At 37.9% G+C, this 18,587-nt stretch overlaps 1 protein-coding gene across 2 annotated transcripts in view; it reads right to left on the bottom strand.

The window, feature by feature from the left end:
- Positions 1–18,587, bottom strand: part of ARFGEF3 (ARFGEF family member 3) — a 91,325-nt gene that overhangs the window by 53,750 nt on the left and 18,988 nt on the right. For both annotated transcript variants that reach the window (XM_054280642.1, XM_054280643.1), the window contains exons 5-7: positions 7,207–7,275; positions 2,528–2,650; positions 984–1,026 (exon numbers count right to left, since the gene is read on the bottom strand). In XM_054280642.1, coding sequence (XP_054136617.1) covers positions 984–1,026; positions 2,528–2,650; positions 7,207–7,275 — 235 coding nt within the window. The remainder of the gene's footprint in view (positions 1–983; positions 1,027–2,527; positions 2,651–7,206; positions 7,276–18,587) is intronic.

Below are 18,587 nucleotides of genomic sequence, written 5' to 3'. Positions count from 1 at the left end.
TCCAAAAAGGACAAATATCAGAGGCATTACATATGAACAGCTGGAAAACAACATCAATTAACTGCATGGGTTCTCAGAGCTAGTCAGAGCTTCTAAACAAGGAGCAGGGCTACCCAAATTCATAGATAAGATGGAGTAGGAAAAGTGCTAGATAGGAAAGTGATCGCCACAACATGCAGAAGCAGCAGTATGAAACCCAGAGAGAGCACTAATTGCTTACATGCATTTACAGAAGGTTAGCTGAAATTAAATTCAGATAATAAAATAAGTATATAATTAAATAATAAAAAGGACTGGCCCCAGTTTTCTACATGGCAGCCAATTTCTGCAGTATCTCTCCCTGCAGTTTCTCTCGCTTACACATTTTCTGATGTCTGACCAACTTCTGATCTTATCAAAGAATGCTTGTGGCTCTTCAAAGATTTTAGCCTCCATTCACACAAGTTCTACCAAAATCCTGAGTGAAGGTCAAAACCAGAGACTATTTTTCCTACTAGAAGATGCTGAAAGTTAAGCCACAAAGGGAACAGAAAAACATTCTCTTGTAAAATAATCACCTGGCAAGTAGTCATTATATAAACAATGTCTTTGGCCTGAAATAGAGTAACGATTGTTTTCAGATTCCACATTCTACTCTGCAAATCTATTTCATTTCAGGAAGTAAAGGCACTTACTAAAACTTTTTTCAGACCACTGAAACTCCTTAATTACACCTGTTAGCACCTTGAAACAATAATTTATTACTATGTTGAGCGCAATGCTGTTACCATGATCCAAATGAAGACACAAATGGAAATATCAGGAGCTGACAGGGCTATCTCAGTTCTTACCACAGGTAACCAAGAAAGCACCAAACTATAGAGAAGTTACAAAATCCTGAGGGTGCAACTCCCATGACATCAAACAGCACTGTGGTGATAAAAAGAAAGTTAGGAATAAAAAAGCTGGATTGGAAGGAGTCACTAAAAAAGTTTTACAAATACCTTGACTCTTGAATTTCTGCAAGTTGTCAGGGTTTTCAACTATCTGTTGAGGAAAGACAAAGGTGGTGTAATTGGTACAAGGGACAGAAGAACATTATAGAAGCAATACTTTAACAGCAGAAGTTTCTTAAATTCAATTCTTTCTTAAATTCAGTTCTTAAATTGTCCTCTATCTGTTTGGGGTTTTTTGTTAGGGTTTTTAACTGAACTTTTTGCAAAATAGTTTTAAAAATTCCTTAATATCTGTTTTAACAGTTATTTAGATTAAAGGAAATTGCATCTCATTTAGGTGAAAATTTTGTAAGTCCTTAAGGGATTTCCTAAACCTAGAACAACTCAGTAATAATTAGGCATATAAATTACATTGAAAATAACCGAGAGAAAAGCAAAGTTTAGACTTCACAAACTACTTAGAAACCAAAATCAATTGAGTATTACAGAGTTTAGAACATCGACAGTGTTAATATTACAATACCAACAAAATTAATGGCAGTGAGGAAATGGAAATGACCTCATACATCACTTGGTTCAGCTGTGGTATAGGATTCTTCCTATCATGCACAACAGGGTCAAGCCAAATACTCTCAAGCATCAATAACAAAATGTCAGGAACTAAATACACTTCTCATATGCTTTTATATACTCTGCAGCTAAGAAAAGAACTAACAAAATTGAATTTGTAGACCCAAAATGTTTCTGTTTGTTTGGGGTTTTTTAGTAAATGCTTTAGTTAGTAAAATGAACTTACTTAGCACCAACAGAAGACAAGTTTACTTAAACTGCATTATTATTTTTGCAGCTGCTCAGCAGGACAAAAACAATCTAGTCTACTAATCCAAAATAGAAGTGATCATCTTAACCCAAAACAGATGCAAGGAAAACAAGCTGTACAACTAGAGTCCTTAAATTTTCCTAATAAATAGAAACTGACTTTTACAAATAATGCTTCTTTGACAATATGGTATTATACAAAACAGTACAAACAACGTAAGACGTCAGTGTAATTCCACAAGTACCCAGAACATCTACAGTTGAAAATGTGCTGGGATGTCATTCAAACAGCTCTCATGGGTTTTAATAATGAAATAAATTTAAAAAAAATTTTTTTATAACAAAGAAAAAAAAATCATAAGTTAAAACTACCTTCTATTAAAAAAAGTAGAAGAAAAATCTCAATTACACTTTCCTTGGTTGAAAATCTGTTTTTTTACTATGTAAATATTTGTCATGCAAAAATTTTTGGCAGAAGGATTTCAATGCACCTTAGAAAAACAAGAAAACAAAATAAAAGAATGGAAAAAGCTGAGGCAGCCTGACATCAGAACAAAGTGTCTTTTATTTAATGCAAAGAAAAAAAAACAAACCAGCCAACTAAAGTTGACAATGTGAAAGCTCTTAGGCAGGCATAGTCAGAGCTCAAAAAACTTTTAAACAGGATTAACTGAGGAAGTGTCAAATAAAAGCCATAAGGCATTCAGATGAATGAGAACAAAATGGTATGCAACCATGGACATGGAACCATTTGTTGATGCCAGAAGGCTCACCATGTTTTCTTGCTTTTGTCGTAACTGTAAAGTCAAGTCACTCAACATTTGGCTGAGGGTTGCCCGCACAGCGGTGTTAATGCTCCGCTGGTGACAGCTAGATACATATGTCTCAATGCAAACCTGATGAGGAAACAAGACAGCAGCACAAAGAGATCAACTCCCCCTTACCAGGAACACAGTTTAGGAGGATACCAAGGTCTCTCACATGCAGATAGTCAGCCTTCCTTACTATTTAGCACATTAGAAGTTTTTAGCAGTCTTGGTTGGAAAGCCAAGTAATTCATCAGTCACACAGCTGCAGGAATGGCAGGGCAAAACTGGCAAAGTCTCCTGTCAAATCCAAGTGATTTTGGTACTTGTCTCACTTTGTACAGAGCTCATTGAATGAGGCTTTGATTATTCATATCTTGATACTTATTGTAACTACCTTGCTGCAAGACTATGTCTGCAATATCCTGTGAATATCCTTCAATTCAAGCTTGTTGCTTCTGGTGTAAAGGTATTTGCCACTTATTCTACGATAATCGTTACGTACTGTATCACATGTGAAAACTTTTAAGGCCTTTCTTAACACAGAAAATACAGCAGCATTTTACCATAAATAGCACAAACAACTGCCTTTTAATAACTGGCAATCCAGCAGAGGGCTCCTCTTCTCAGAGATCCCATGGGAACCAACGCAGCAATAGAAGAACGCTGATGGATCATCCAGTTCCCAAGTCCAAGCCCAGCTGCTGACAGGTTTCTGGCAATGTGCTGTGCCCAGAGTCATGCTTGACTTTTGCCCCAGGTGATCCTGCACAAGAGGCTGCTAAAGTGTTACACAGCTAGGATCCTGGGGACAGCACACTGCAAAGTGCAGTTTCTGTCCTTCATCAGGTATTTTGTGGGAGGTGCTGGGTCTCTGTAAGACCTTCAGTAACTGGAGTAGACAGTGCAACCACATTGCACAGTAACTACTAAGTAGATAAAAATTTTGATGGAGCTGAGCAGATTTGTGACAGAACTGTACAATATAGTCTTCTTGAAGAAGCAGTTTTGGTCCTTTGTCCTGCACTAAGCTTTATTGTTCACAATGACCACAAGAATCTTCCAAATCGTAACAAGCAAAACAAAAAGTAAATGACTGTTCACATACTTATATATTTTTCAGTTTTAACAGTTTTATTCTGCCATTATTTAGATATATAGCAAGTAAGAACTGTAAATATAAATGGAACTAGAGGTGAAAAATTATTTAAAATATTAATTCTTAAAAATATAAATGTGTAGTATGAACTATATGCATAAGGAGTACACAAAACTGCATCTGGTGTACATTTTTGAATGAGAAGGATATTATATGATGTAAAGTCACTTTTATAGTTCCCTAATGAGGATGAGTTTTTAAGAAGGAAAAATTAAAGTGATCTGATTACAGACTCTGATCAGTATTGACATAGGCACACAAACAAGACTCTTGATTGTTTCTAACTCCTATTGAAATGAAACCAAGCTGTCAATAGGTCAGTGTTGAAGATGTTCTTGTAAGTTGGCCTGGACCAATTCTGCTCATCATTCAGCTATCCCTTGAACCTCAGTGGACAAAATAACCCTAAAAGCTTGTTAACCACATACAGCCCTTCACAGAGGCAAAACCATTCCAGTGCTGCTGAGATCATTCTTTTTGAGCTGTAAGACTTCTTCTAGAGTACCTGAATTGATTAATGAAGTACTATTCTTAGAGGTAGGCTGACTTTCTGAAAAGAGCATGGTTGGTATCTCCTCCTTCTCTCCCCTCCCCATGCGAGCTAATAAGCAAACAATACTTGAGTTACAATCTTACAGAAGGCCTGTGTTCTAAATGGCTGGGCAAGGTACCTTTTGAAAAGCCACTGATGAAGAAGCAGCAGTGAAAATGCAAGAGCTCAGGGCTCCAAAGAGGTGTGCAATGGACATTTTGATCATTTCATGCATTCGGGGACTTCCAGCTCTATGGCATGCAAAACACAACTAAGAGCAAAACACAGAAGGGTTAGCTAATGGAACACAACACAGTTACACAAAATAAACCTCCAGAAGGCACACTGGAACAACAAACACACACAAAAAACCATGAAACAGCATCAACTACATTTTCCTGCAGGTGTCTAGGCAAGCATGGGAAGGTGCACAGAACAAGATTTAATCCATTTTTCATACTACTAATCTCTTTTCAATATTATTAATACTTGGGGCAGAAATTATAGTAGTCTTAATATTGGATGCTTTCTTAATTTGAAGCTGATAAGGTTCAGAATGATTTTGAGTGCCATTGTTTTGTACACATGAATTGCAAATGATCAGACAGTGCAAAATGGTCAGACTGTAGCTTTGTTTGTCAGAGACAGTCCTCAGGTGTTCCACTAGTAATGAAGGCAGCACCTTTCCAATCCTGGAGTGGTTCTACTAGCTACAGAGTGCAGGCTAGGAAAACTAAGGGACTGATTTGGAAAGAAACGTTAAATAATATGGGCACTGGAACAGAAAGCTCCTCTTTGCCACCTTTCCCTTAGAGCAAGTCAGAAGGTTAACCAAATGCTGAACTGAGATATTATTTTCTGTTTCCTACTGCTTATGTGTTGGCTAATTCAGATACAAAGGCATAGTGATGCCAGCTATTAAAATCTTTGCCTTACCTAAAGCATGTGGAGGAACTTGTGGAAACATGTATGTGCCGGGTAGGATTTGCTATTTAGAGAGACTTAGGCTATTTAAGAAAACCTGAGGCAGTATTTTCTCAAGAAGTGTGGAGAAAATAGCTGTAAATCTAAACACTCCAAATAGAGGCAAGCACACTCTGTATTGTTCCAATTCATTGAAGGAAATGAGTTTTGCTTGCTTTGCTGACACATCTCATCTTGCATTAGAGTCTTGTTCACCATAAAAGAAAAGAACTAGCATTGTCCTAATTTGTATCAGTACACTAGCAAAGCTTTTTAAAAACCAGATTGGCCTTCTGAGAATAAACTGAAATGCAACTACCAAAACTAGCAGAGTTTCACATCAATCTGTGAAAGACAACTGCCAATTTTCAGAATGCTTTTGATGAATAACAACCCTCTTTACAGAGAGAACAGAAAATATTATTTCTGATTATTTCTACAGTTTATAGCACACGGACCATCACTGATTGACCATTTCCCCCCAGTCTCAGGTAGAGCTCTTAAAGACTGAAAACTGAAGGGCTCAGAGTTATTAAATGCTTTTGCCAGCAAGCACTTTGTTTAGTCTCAAGCTCTTTACCTACAGCCAAGAGATGCACTAAGCTGAATTCATCAGCTTTTGCCTTGCATGTTAGGAAGTCTGTGAGAAATGTGAGAAAAACTGCAGCAGGGGAAATTATCTGTATTTTTTTCCAGTGTGTGACACTGACATAAAGAGGGTTTAGTAGGAATTTAAAAACTGTGGCTTGTTAAGTAGCAATTGTTTAAGTAGCAATTCAATTCATCCCTGCTGCAGCATCTACAGATGGGGCTTACAAAGACCTCCAAAAATAGCCACACCTTATGGTCTCACCTAGCACAAGAGAAACCAAAATCTAAGCTGTGCTAATCTAGAATGATTACTATCTTTTTCATCTGGTATATGTTATATACATGAACTATTTATGTTGTATCCTTGCCTTTTAAAGCCCTTTTTTCTTCTGCAAAATGGAACTAATTTTCTTTGGTTTCCTGTTATCCCTACAACTCCTTTCTCAGCTTCTGATAAGATAAGGCAAGGTCAGTTTTATTCTTGAACTCAGAACATACTGTAACTTCCAGCTAAAGTAAGCTATTTTCACATGGGATTTTTGTTTTTACAAAAAAACTCCACTCCAAATAACAAAAACTGAGAAGTAACACATCTCTAGATGCCTACAGACACTTGGGAGTGCAGGACATGTAGGTAACATTTACATTCCTTCATGGACACTAGCTCTGCCCATAGCACGTTAACAATGTACTTTTATAACAGATTCTGCACACAGCAGTGTGGTTTGCACAGGAGGATTAAGTGCTCCTGTACATTTTCTCTAAGCTGAACAAACAGCCCATAGCTTGCAACACACTACTAAAAATATCACTCACCTACAGAGGCTCAGGTAATATGCCTGCAAGTATGTTTTTCTACAACCAAAGCTCCTTTACAATTTAATTAATACTAAAATCTAATGGAATAAAGGGAGTAGAGTGACTACGAACCCAATGGATCAAGGGGCATTATAAATATTTTACTTGGATGTGTCAGGACAGAGATACACACAAGGAACAGTGAGGTACTTATGCTAACATGGCATGCTATGGCTTATAAACTTCTCTTCAGGAAACTCCATTAGTGTTAGAGTTGCAGCCAGTAGGAAATCAGTGCAGTGCTGTTTCATGAAGAACTCAAGAAAATTTTTCTATTGCAAAAGCAAAATAAATATGAGAAGTAGCAAATGTGTAATGTTGTAATAAACAATTATCAGTCAACTTCCAAGACTGCCTTCCCATGCAAGCCCAAACGTGCCCAACTTGCAACTATTTCTTCACACTACACATAAGGTAATACCAGTCCTAATGATGGTAGACTTGTTTTAGACTGGTTCAGTTTCAGGCTACACATGGAAGGCACACTCAAGGTAGTAGGGAAAGTTCAAGTGACACAAGCAGTGGTATAACAGAGGCACTTACCTCAGCAATCTTCAACACTGAACTCCCATTCAGCTCAAAGGTGGAGGTATATGTTATACAGAGCAAGACCTTGCATCAAAAGAGAGGAAATGAAAAAAAATTAAGTTTCAGCCATTATTGACTCTCCTTCCCACCCTTGTGCTCCTAGCCAAAACTCCTCCCAACTTGGAGAAACAGCATCAGAAGCTTCTTAGCACCATGTGTTATTGGGATAGAGGAGATCCTCCTGAGAAGCTGCATCTGTTGGCCCCAGAGGCACCACCCAATGGATTACTTATTGCTGTCTCCTACATATGACCACCAAAAGGAAGACAATCCAGTGATCAACTCTGGCCTTGGACCCCTATTCATATTTTAACCACAAGCTTTGCATGATTTATAATCAGTCCTTCCATTCACTTCTATCAGTATAACAAAAGAGAAAAGAAAAATACAATGCAAGTTATTACTTAAGTGGCACAGACAGATAAGTATTATGTGAAAAAATCCATTAATTACTGCCTGAGGAATTCCCAGCACAGGATATTTGCACTAAGTGTATTATAGTCACCAGATAATGAGTAGCTAAGCCCCAGTTCATGAAGGGAGGCTTTTTCTGTCCTGAATTCAGCGGGAAGAATAAGACACTAAAAGACCAATTCAACATCTTGCTAGGAAGAGAAGGGGAGTAAGAATGTGATGTGAACCACCAGGATAAATGGGTGAGTGAGGCAATGCAGCGAGAGATGCTGTGTTGTCTGATGCCTTTTGTGTCTGGAGATTTCTTCCCTCTCTCCTGTCTTCCTTTCCAATCTCTCCTGCCCCACAGAAGACAGAATCTCAGCTACTGTTCTCTCTCCTTCAAAGCATAAAACCCCTCCAGCACCAGAATTTATGTTTGGCTTGTTCTGAAATAGTGTAAGTTTCTTGGGATAAGTGTAGCAGCAAATATCAAATCACATTAACATTAATGTATTGGTCCCTACAGCTTCTCAGGCCTACTCAGAACTGCTGTTCTCTGCTTCACAAGGAAGTTTGGGGCATCAGATAAGTCAACATTAATGGCTGTTAACTAGAAGCAAAGTACAGAAGAGTCTGTCCACAGGTGAGTGTGACATTTTCCTGAAGGAGGACATAAGTAAGCTGTTTAGCATTTTGAGAGTCATACTGAAAAGTTATTATACACTGAAATGCACTGCACCTTTACAAGTGTTTTTCTTAGCAGAAAACCTGTATTTCACTACAGAATGTCACACCTTACTCTAAGGTTGTCGGGTTTTCTGTTTGCTTGTTTGCATTTTTGTTTTGTAAATAAAATGCCAATAAGGAGCTTGATCCTCTTCTTATAGAAGGTGATTTTACTACAAAAAGTGTTCCAAGTAAACCATTGTGTAATGGCAATTTTACAGTTTTCTGTATATGATATCTTGATTTGACTCTCAGTCCTTCATAAATAGAAGCTGAATAATGTGGATAAATACTAGAGGTATTTACAACCGAAAAGGGCACACTACTCTTATGAATTACAATAGTCCTGCACTAGAAACTCTTTTTTAGATATTTAGCATTTATCTTGGGAGCAAAGTTTCTGAGCCAAATCTCTTCTTCATGGTTTCTCTTTTATTTGAAATGGACAAAATGGAATTTCTTAAAAGTGTTATACAGCCCACCTCAATATTACAAGGAGAGATACAAGCTACATAGCACTTGAACTTGCCAGAGAAAGCAATCTAATTCTAACTACAAATAATTAAGAATGCTGTACTTTGTATTTCTTGACAGGAAGAAATACAAAGTATTTCTTTGTATTTCTTTGTATATACAGGAAGAAAACTCCACAAATTTCTCTGTAATCCATAACATTTACTAGCACATGCACAAGTGCCAGTGAAAATGAATTGTGGTACCTTTCTTCCTGTCCCCAGAGCAAATTCTATAGAACAACAGAAAGGTAAACAGTCAATTATAAAAACTGTCAATCTCATTTGGCTAATAATAACATAAGTTATAAGGGCTGTTATTTCCATCTGCTGCTCGGTCCATATGTGAAAAATGTAAAGCTTTGAAGCTAAAAAATTTTGTTTAGCACTAACTAGATTCTTAACTACTGCCCAACCTCACAGTCAGCTGTGGGGCCTCACTTTCTCAGCTATTAATTACACTGAAATTGTATTGACACTTCTAATAGCTGTGAGAGCTCAGCAGCTGGCTAAAAATATATATTCAGTACTCAAGGAAAAACTGATTTGTATCCTCCAGATACTGCTGTGTAAGACACAGGTGTAGAACTCAGCTTCTAAACACACAGAGACAAGTGTTACTTCCCACTGACAAATCTCTTCTTATCACACTAAGAACCACGATGGACATCCATGACTAATCCTATTCAGTGGTTTGTGTGTCCTGATTTTCCCTACTTGTAAACCCTTATTTACTTCATGTGATTTTCTGCTCACTTGTCCCATCTTGGCTTTGTAGTATGTGTTACTATCTAATGTTTGCCACAGATCAAAACCTGGGTACCAATACACTACAATTTATGGAAGGACACATCAGTTCAGGCGATCTTTTAAGCCTTTGCCCTTCAAAACCTCTTTCTTCCCTCCTTTTTTTTTGTGCATTTATACTTTTTGTTGTTGTTTTTAGTTTTTTTTTAAATTTCCATCTTTTATAGAGCTGAATTGTGAAAAGTTAGTGCATATGTATATACACACACAAATATACATATATACATATACATATATATATATTCCTTTCTGTCACAAATGCCAAAAACCTGCATGTAACATGTGAATGATAGAAACATCAGAGATCAAGCTCAGTGAGGAAGTGATGATCAAAACTTTGCTATGAAGCAAAAGAGAATTTCAGCAAAAAGACTGCTAAGTTTTGACTGCTATTCTTTGTAAAAAATGAGACCTAGGAACTCACTAGCTAGAGAAAGGGCATCCAACCTGATGCAACCAAATGACAGAAGCACAAGCAATCAGCCAGTATGTTCTTGGCTTACTCCACTGCTACCACAAATCATTTGTAAGTTCTGAAACATGTCTCTGACCAATACACAAGACTGCTCCCAGCTATGATTTCCATCAGCACTGCTGCAGGACTCATTTACAGTCATGGCAATGATCCAAACACTTAACTTGCACGCTTTCCTTTTTATGTGGAACAAACAGGAAGACAGCAGGCTTCTCTTTTAAGTTACTGGATGAAAAAGGGAACTAAAAACAACCAAACAAAACCAAACTTAATAATTCCAATCCACTGAAAACACTGAGTCTCCAAACAGGATACCCCCACAGACTGCTTAACTACTCATGATACTAACTCAAACAATCTGTATTTAAAAAAATTAAAGAAAAGAAAGATTAAGGCTTTCTTGGGCAATAACCTGTTGTTTTTGCAACCACTGGTATGGAAAGCAAAAACAAAACTACAAAGCAGTTCCTAATAACTAGAAAGCAATTCCAGTAAAAAACAAAATTGAAAACCAGCTTTTACTGATTGGTATGGATTCTAAACCACATTTTGTTTCTTTTTTTTTTTTTTTTGAAGAAGGAACTTATATGACTGTAGAGACAGTTTCAAAGTCACACAGCTTCCAGGATTTTTTAATTGGCTTGCATTATCTTGCAAATGCCCAATGAGATCACATTTCCATAAATGGCTTATCCACAATGAAAGTATTTATTTTAATTACTGTTGAAGCTCTGACCATCATGGAAAAAGAAATATAATTCCTACTCCCTGGAGTCCCAGGATACAGTCCCAAATGTAGTATAAGAGTATGCACATGGTGGTTTCCACAACAAGTAGAAAGAAAACCAAAAACTCTGCTTCTGATATGTCAATTGAAACAAAATGTACAGGAAACAAAATGAAGTGCAATGTAATTAAAGTGACATCACAATGTCTATCCATCCTGTGCTATGTGCTCTAGGATTACCCTGCTTGAGCAGAGAGATTGGACCAGATAACCACTGTGGTCCCTTACAACTTTGCCTGTTCTGTGTTTCTGTGTGATTCCATACTTCAATGGTTGGATGGGGATTTGAACAACCTGGTCTAGTGGAATGTGGCCCTGTCCATGGCAGGAGCATTAGAACTAGCTGAACTTTAGGGTTCCTTACAACCCAAACCATTCTGTGACCTCTTGAAGAGGAAGAAAGTGGGAATGTTTTTAGATTGTAAGGCTGCCAATCATTGCTAGCCAGGTTCCTTAAGTGCTTGGTACATATCTGTAGTAGAAAGCAATTCTCACACTGAAGAGCTTATTTCATATGGAGGCACATGAAATAAGCAGAGTGTACAGGAAAGCAAGCAGTACCCCCAAGAAAGACAGAAAAGGTTCAAAACTTTACAATTTAAAAAAAAAAACAATTTTGCAACCACCTCTAATCCCTTTGTGGCATTGTAAAAGAAGCCTTTCCTGACTTACTTTATTTGCAGGCTAGTAAACTTGGATGCAATGTGTGCCAGATGATTCTCACATCCTGCCCCTCAGAGGAAAACCCTGATAGGAAGGACAGCCCTTTACCTCATTCAGTAGTTTGACATTTAAAATTATCCAGTATTTCTGCAAAATAGTTTGGACAGGAGGCGTCCCCCTATTTGTCAGAATAACTGGTAACCTGCTCATGTCGCACTCTTTGGCCTTGAAGGAAAACAAGGGCAAGAGAAACAAAGCACATTAATGAAGTCATTTACACTCTGTCACCATGTGTCACTGTACCAAACAGCAGATTTTAATTAAGGAGAGAGAGGAGAATGTGTCCACTATGAATTAGTAACCCATAAATGCTGCTCAGCATTATGAATGCACCAGGGCTTCAGACATAAGGACTATATCTGGTACAGGAGAACCTCACACATCATCAGCAATGACATGCTGAGTGCTCAGAGAAGAAAATGCCCATTTAGTTCACTGGATTAAAACAGAACTGCTGCTGAACACTGTTTATGGTGCCATGAAACCAAGTGAAACTTCTGCTTATGTAGTACAGTTGTAGAAAGGAAAGAAATTATTCAAAGTTTAAAAAATACTTAACAGTACTTGTCAACATTCTGACAGGGGGTTTTATCTTTAGAATTTTAACAATTAAAGGCAGGGAAAAATAAAGAAAAAGGTTGAACAACAGTACTTGGATGACATTTCCTCCTTTACAGGTTACAAACTATTCAGGTACACTGCATTACTTTACAAATTATACTATGCAAATCTGAGTAAAACAAAAGTGAAAAAGGACTGGAAAACACCAACAAATAGTTTAAACAGTTCTCAAATAAAAATGAAGTTTCATGCACCAATTACTAAAATGATTCAAAAGGATGTCAACACATGGATGTAAGTACAGCTAGAGCTCTCAAGGAAAAAAAGAACTGGTGGAAAATTCTCCCCTGGGTGGAAAATTCTGACATTTATTCTTGACAACAACAGAATTTTTTGGGCAGGGGAGAGGGAAGATAACTCCCTTGCTCTCAGATAATGCAAAGCTGTAACAGGGAAGCGCTCTGTATGGCATTGTACATTACAACAGCTGATTTTAAATTACTGTTTCAAGTCTAGATTAATTGGCAAGAAGTTAGCCTCAACACAACCTAGGAAGTGGTATCCCACAGGTTGTCTGGCCTGCCAGAGGATTTTACCCTATCCCAGACCATATCCTGACCCTCATCCAGGAAAAGGCTATTAAAAAGCCAGATAAGCTGGTTTTGTGGTTGCATCACCAACTGCCACATCGCATACAGTTTCTCTCTTTTTCCTCTCTTACAAGAGACGTGAGGAGCTCCAGGGTACAGGACACAAGGAGCTGGCTGGCAGGGTCAGAACAGCTTATTGGGACACAAGTTCTCCCCTCAGCTGCCCCCAGGACCACATGGTGCTAACAGCAATGGTAGCAGTGGCCCTAATCATGGGAGGCTGATAAGCAAGAAGGAGTAAACTGGGTGCATCTGCGCACAGCTGTGGCACACCTGCAGTACAGGTACAATTGCATGCAAAAACTATGGAAAGTGACACTTTCATGCCACTGTTGTGTGGCCACTTTGGCTGGCAGAACTTGCCACTGTCACCACCAGTAAGCATTAATGTCTGGCAGCTGGCAAAAGACTAAAAGGCCATGTGTCAAAGTGAAATGGTTTCTATATTTGGGGTTCTGACCATATAATGCCTTTGCAATTCATTTTCGTAATGGTTAAGTGAACTCCAGGTTCTTGGTATGTGTGTCAGACTAAAAAAAGTCTATAAGAACTTGTACTTCCACACTTGATAGGTGTGAAATTACACTTTACAGAGCTAGGGACTTGCTGCTTTTTGGTTGATGCCAATGATTTTGATTATGCCACACCAAATGTGACAGTTCCAATGTGACAGAATGAGCATGTTCTCTATCTGAAAACACCTTCATAACCTCACAATTCTGAGACAGTTAAAATTTTTGCACCAGAATTTCTTCAGGAAAGAAACTAAGCCTACTTTTCTATCCTGCAAAACTTTTAAGCTGACCACCATTCTGCTTAGATTTTTGAAATTACACATCTGATGAAACCCATAGAGATTGTTCAGGGATAGAATTCAAGGACAGAATGGTAATGAGGAAAAGCCATGGATCCTGGAAAGAGGTTTCATTATAGAGATACTGCATTCACTACTGACTGGTTTAGGCAGTTATCCTCCAGCATCCATTTGGCCACATTCAGGCATTACCATTATCATTCTTTTGGATTCCTTAAGGAGAAAGCTCTGCTATTTAATTCAAGCCTGGTTTTGGCTACAATGACCAGCCACCTAAGAACCAGGGGAATTCTTCAATCACAGTACTAGGCACTTACTATAGTTCGAATTAACTCAGGAAAGGATGAGCTTATCTTGAAGCCCACAAGGTCGGTCATTCAATCCATTGGAATTAACCTGGTTACTTATAACTAAGCACATGAATAAAATGACTTTCAAAAATAACCACAAAGAAGTAAAATGAGACAAGCAAGCCCAAGAGGGTCTGGATTTGTAGTTGGCCTACATTACAAAAATTTAACTTATGAAAAGGCTAAGCACTAAGAACTCTATGTAGCACTTCTCAGCAGGACTGACCTTAAAAAAAATCTTATTTGCATGATACTGTGAAAATCTTTACAGAATCCCCTCTTTAACAGAGCAGATGCTAACACACCTCCATTTGATTTTACAGTTCACGACAAAGCAGAACAGTTGCAAATTATATTCGACTAAGCATAACCACATTGTATGTGGAAAATATATTTCACAAACATTAATCTTAAAATAATGAGAAGACATGTATCTGTGAGAGCTTATGAGTGATCACCTCAATTATTAATATTCAATAAAATGCTTTAGAATATAATCATGCACAGAGACTGGGATTGTACAGCTGTGTTGTGTCAACGTTTTGGATCAAACACTTCGGAGACATTTTTCAAATACATAAATTGTTCTCTGTCTTGGAGGGTCAAAGACTTGCTCAAGCAGCAACAAAGTTCCTGACAAGTTTTCTGAAATAATTAACTGTAAGTTTTGCTAGGTTGGTCAAGTACAGTCCCCTTTCATTCAATATTTGCACCAGATTGGGACTGCCTCCCTGAACCTGTAACAACTTGGTTATACAGACCCTAAAATAGGTCAACTATAACTGCTACGAAAACTAAACCAAAAAAAAAAAAAAAGTTACTAAACTTACTCAGACTCCTTGTAGACTTTCAATAGTGACCTTCTCAAGTGACTAATCTGACACCATAGCTGGAGCCCTATCAATCTAATTAGTTACTACAGAATATAAATGAATAAAAACTATGAGATGAGTCTCAGCACTCAAAGAATCACTTTGCACCTTTAAAGCATTATGGTAGCAATCTTGGAAAGAACAGTTGCTAATGCTCAACCTAAAGACAGTTTGTCCTTACACAAACTGAGTTTTACCACAGAACTCTAAGCCAGCTTTCAGTTCCAAATATATCCAAAGTGAAAACTGAAATCACAAAGAGAGCTGTCTACTATTATTACTGAAGAGCTCCCAAATGCTGTATAAATGGATCTGTGAAAAGACAAAGAGAAAATATTGCCTTGACACAACAGATTTAGCAAGGGTTTATTAAACCTCATTCACCGATAAAACAGACTCCTGACTGACTCCTCACTGAAAGCCTACAGAAGAAAAACCCTAAAGAATTTGCCCATCTGCAAGAAATACACCTAATCCAGAAACAAATGCAAGCTGGAGTCACTGGGAATAAACTAATCTTTCCTAAATGAAACTGCTGTTCGCCATGTACAATAGGTAAATGATGGGAACTAGAAAAGCCTTCCCTCTAGAGCCACTTAGGAAGATTATTTTTTGGTTTCAAAGCAATCCTCGAGTCTATTAAAAAACCACCACAAGTAAGGTTGCTGCAACTCAACTGTGTCAAGTCTTCTGAGATGTAATAAGAAGCAAAGCTTGGAATCTTCACTGACAGAAACAGAGTACATATTCATAACATGCCCAGCATATAACCATTAATTAGAACAGTGAAATAAAGAACAAGTATTTGGAAAAACATCAAATCCAAAAACTGAGTTTCTTTCACAAGAGGTCATTATTCTTTTTCTTGCTTAAAAATTTCTGTCCTGCAAGCTCTAAATTTCCCAGGAAATATGGACACAGACTGGACTGAAATGCACTGAATTATATGACAAGGCTGTCTCTGTGACTGAAGAAAACAAAAGGACGCAGTAGAAAGGGAAATCTTACACAATCAATTACACCTTTGTCCTAAGAGCAACTTTCTTAGTTCAGTACCCATTATATTACAGTGTATCTGGTTTATGTGGAGAATTTGTTTCTGTGTATCTGGTTTGTCTGAAGAACTTGTTTCTATGGGAGGATTCATCTTGTAATTTGCAATTCTTCATTAAACATTTTTTGTTGTTATCTGAGAATAATGTTATCACAGTCAGATAGGAGTACTGCATTATTAAAAAGGTGGTCAACTCATAAATGAAAGTGACTATAATATGCATGAGAATAAAGGAAAAAGAAAATAAAAAGAGAAATATCCAAGTGTCTCTCCTGTTTAGGATTCCTTCCATACTTCCCACTTCCTCAATATTTGGTTTCAGCTGCCTGGGTGCCACAGTTGCACTCAAAGCCTAATTCCAGTCTTTCCTGGAGGGAAAGCTTTTTAGAGTCAGGGCTAGTGATGAAAAATCACACCAAAAACTCAAAGAGAGAAAGTCAAAATCACAGAATTGCTGAGGTTTGAAGTGACTGCAATCCAGAGGTTCAGCTATAGATTAGATTCCCAGTTTCCTTTTCCACTGCTGATCTGACAATATTTGATGGTGCTTTTGTCAATACTGCATGTATTTCTCCAAGCAAAGGTCTAACTGCTTGGAGAGGAGGTTTTAAAAACATCTGAAGCCAGAATTTAAAAGCATCAAGCTGGGGAGGGGAAAATCAGGATTCCCTGACTCCACAACTAAACTCAAAAGCAAGTATTAACCTTCAGTCCAGAACATGTCCCCTTTCTGCTGCAGACTATCTACAACTTGTTAGTCTAGTGCTTAACGTCAACAAGATATCCCCACTCCCACCCTTGCATTTCACTCAATTATAACATGGCACCATGGCACACAACAAAATTTTTCCCACTTCTGAGCCAGCCCCACTGTGTGATCATGTTCATCCAAGGAAAGTGCTAAATGACTGTCCTCCTGATTTTTTCTATGCATCTGCAGCTGTAGAAATAGAGCAGTGAGTCACTTTGGTACCTCACTGATAAAGCATTGCATTTGATTAGCAATCAATATATCTCTTCCTTCCTACATGAACACTCTAAAGAAAATATAAAAGTATAAATATTTAATTATTCAGTTTGAAACTGAAGTTATTGATGTATAACAAAATTATCAGCAAGGTACTGTATGATTGTGTGATTTTTCCTTTCCACTGACACAGCTAGATGAGCATAGTAAAACACAAACTGGTAACACACATATTAGAAAGCTTTTCAGTCTTACGGCAACAAAGATGACAAGAGCAAAGGTGAATACAAAAGTGGCCTCGTGTCAGACACACTATTCTCTCTAGCCAGACTTCCTGAATTATCTCAGTATCTACTAATGTAAATTAAAGCACCTAAATAACCTCACTTCAGTCCCTGGTGTGAAAATGCTAATAAATCTCTACCATAAAAATGTATCAGAGATACAGAGAATACAGAGTGGGTAGTAATTGAGATATTCTAAAGAAATATTTGGCTTAGCAGATAAACAACATACAAGTCTGAATGCAAAATTTATATACCCAGACAGCTTGCTTTGATATGTGGGAAATCAAAGCCAGTTAATACACCTGTGTTTGTTATTCATGCCCATTCATGTCAAAGAGAAACCACAGCCTTTCCCCCTTCCTCACTGAAAAGATCACTGCCTTTTTTGGGCATAAAAGTGCTGCTGGCATAAGAATTATCCAGTGACTAGCAATTATAAGGGTGCTCTGCAAGAAAAATAAGCAAGGACTTCAGAGTATCACTTCTATTCTGGAATTCAAGGGAGGAATTTCCCCATATAATGACAACATGAAAAACCTTTATAAAGAGAAAGGCACAATCCCCAAGAGGTATTCAGAAGAAGCAGAGAGTCAAGCCAAGTTTATGCAAAGGTAAGAAGTACCTCACCTAGCACAGAGGGGAGAGATAATGTGAGAGGGGAAAGCTTTAAGTTCATCTTGACAGTTGCATTTGGGCAGTTCAAATCTTCCCTGGCTGCCCAGGACACACTCCTGCACAGTCCCCAGCCCTGGCCTTTAAGTCTGAATGCTATCAGGTTTTTTGATCCTCCAGTATGGCAAATCAGCAGAGCATTCCATGTCACTCATCCTTAAAAATCAGAAGGATTTGGTACCTAGCCATAAGTTAGTCAATGTCCTTCCATTTTTAAAACAGAGGCTCCAACTTTGCTTTTTTCAGTTCCAGAAGAGATCCAGCTAGCACTTTCCTCCATTTATTTACAGCAACCATTAGAGCTACTCATACCACCATTCCTGTCTAAGGATGGCCCTTCACAATACTGCACATGCTCCAAAAGTGTGTGAGGCAAAGCAACTAACTACCCTTGCACCTCTTTCCTTTCACTGCCAATTCCAACATGCAGTCATCTGAATGTAAAAAGCATCTTTATAGAGTGCTTTCCTCAGCTAATCAGATCCCTTCACACTTCCATCTGTAATACAGGTGGGTCACAACAAACCATTAATATAAATACCCAAGACTTCTTTTTTTATAGTATGGGAAGTGTGAATTTCTGGCATACTCTTACTGGGAACAGCAGGAGATATTTTGGATAGAATATTGAAAAAAATCCCCAAACGCATTAAAGTGATTTAGGAGCTTACACACCAGCAACT

This window comes from Melozone crissalis, unplaced genomic scaffold, assembly GCF_028551555.1.
Source record: "Melozone crissalis strain CALT ecotype California unplaced genomic scaffold, PUWL_Pcris_2 ptg000027l_1, whole genome shotgun sequence".
Lineage (NCBI taxonomy): Eukaryota > Metazoa > Chordata > Aves > Passeriformes > Passerellidae > Melozone > Melozone crissalis.
Note: the sequence above shows the minus strand (reverse complement) of the source record. Positions and strands in the feature narration are given on the sequence as shown.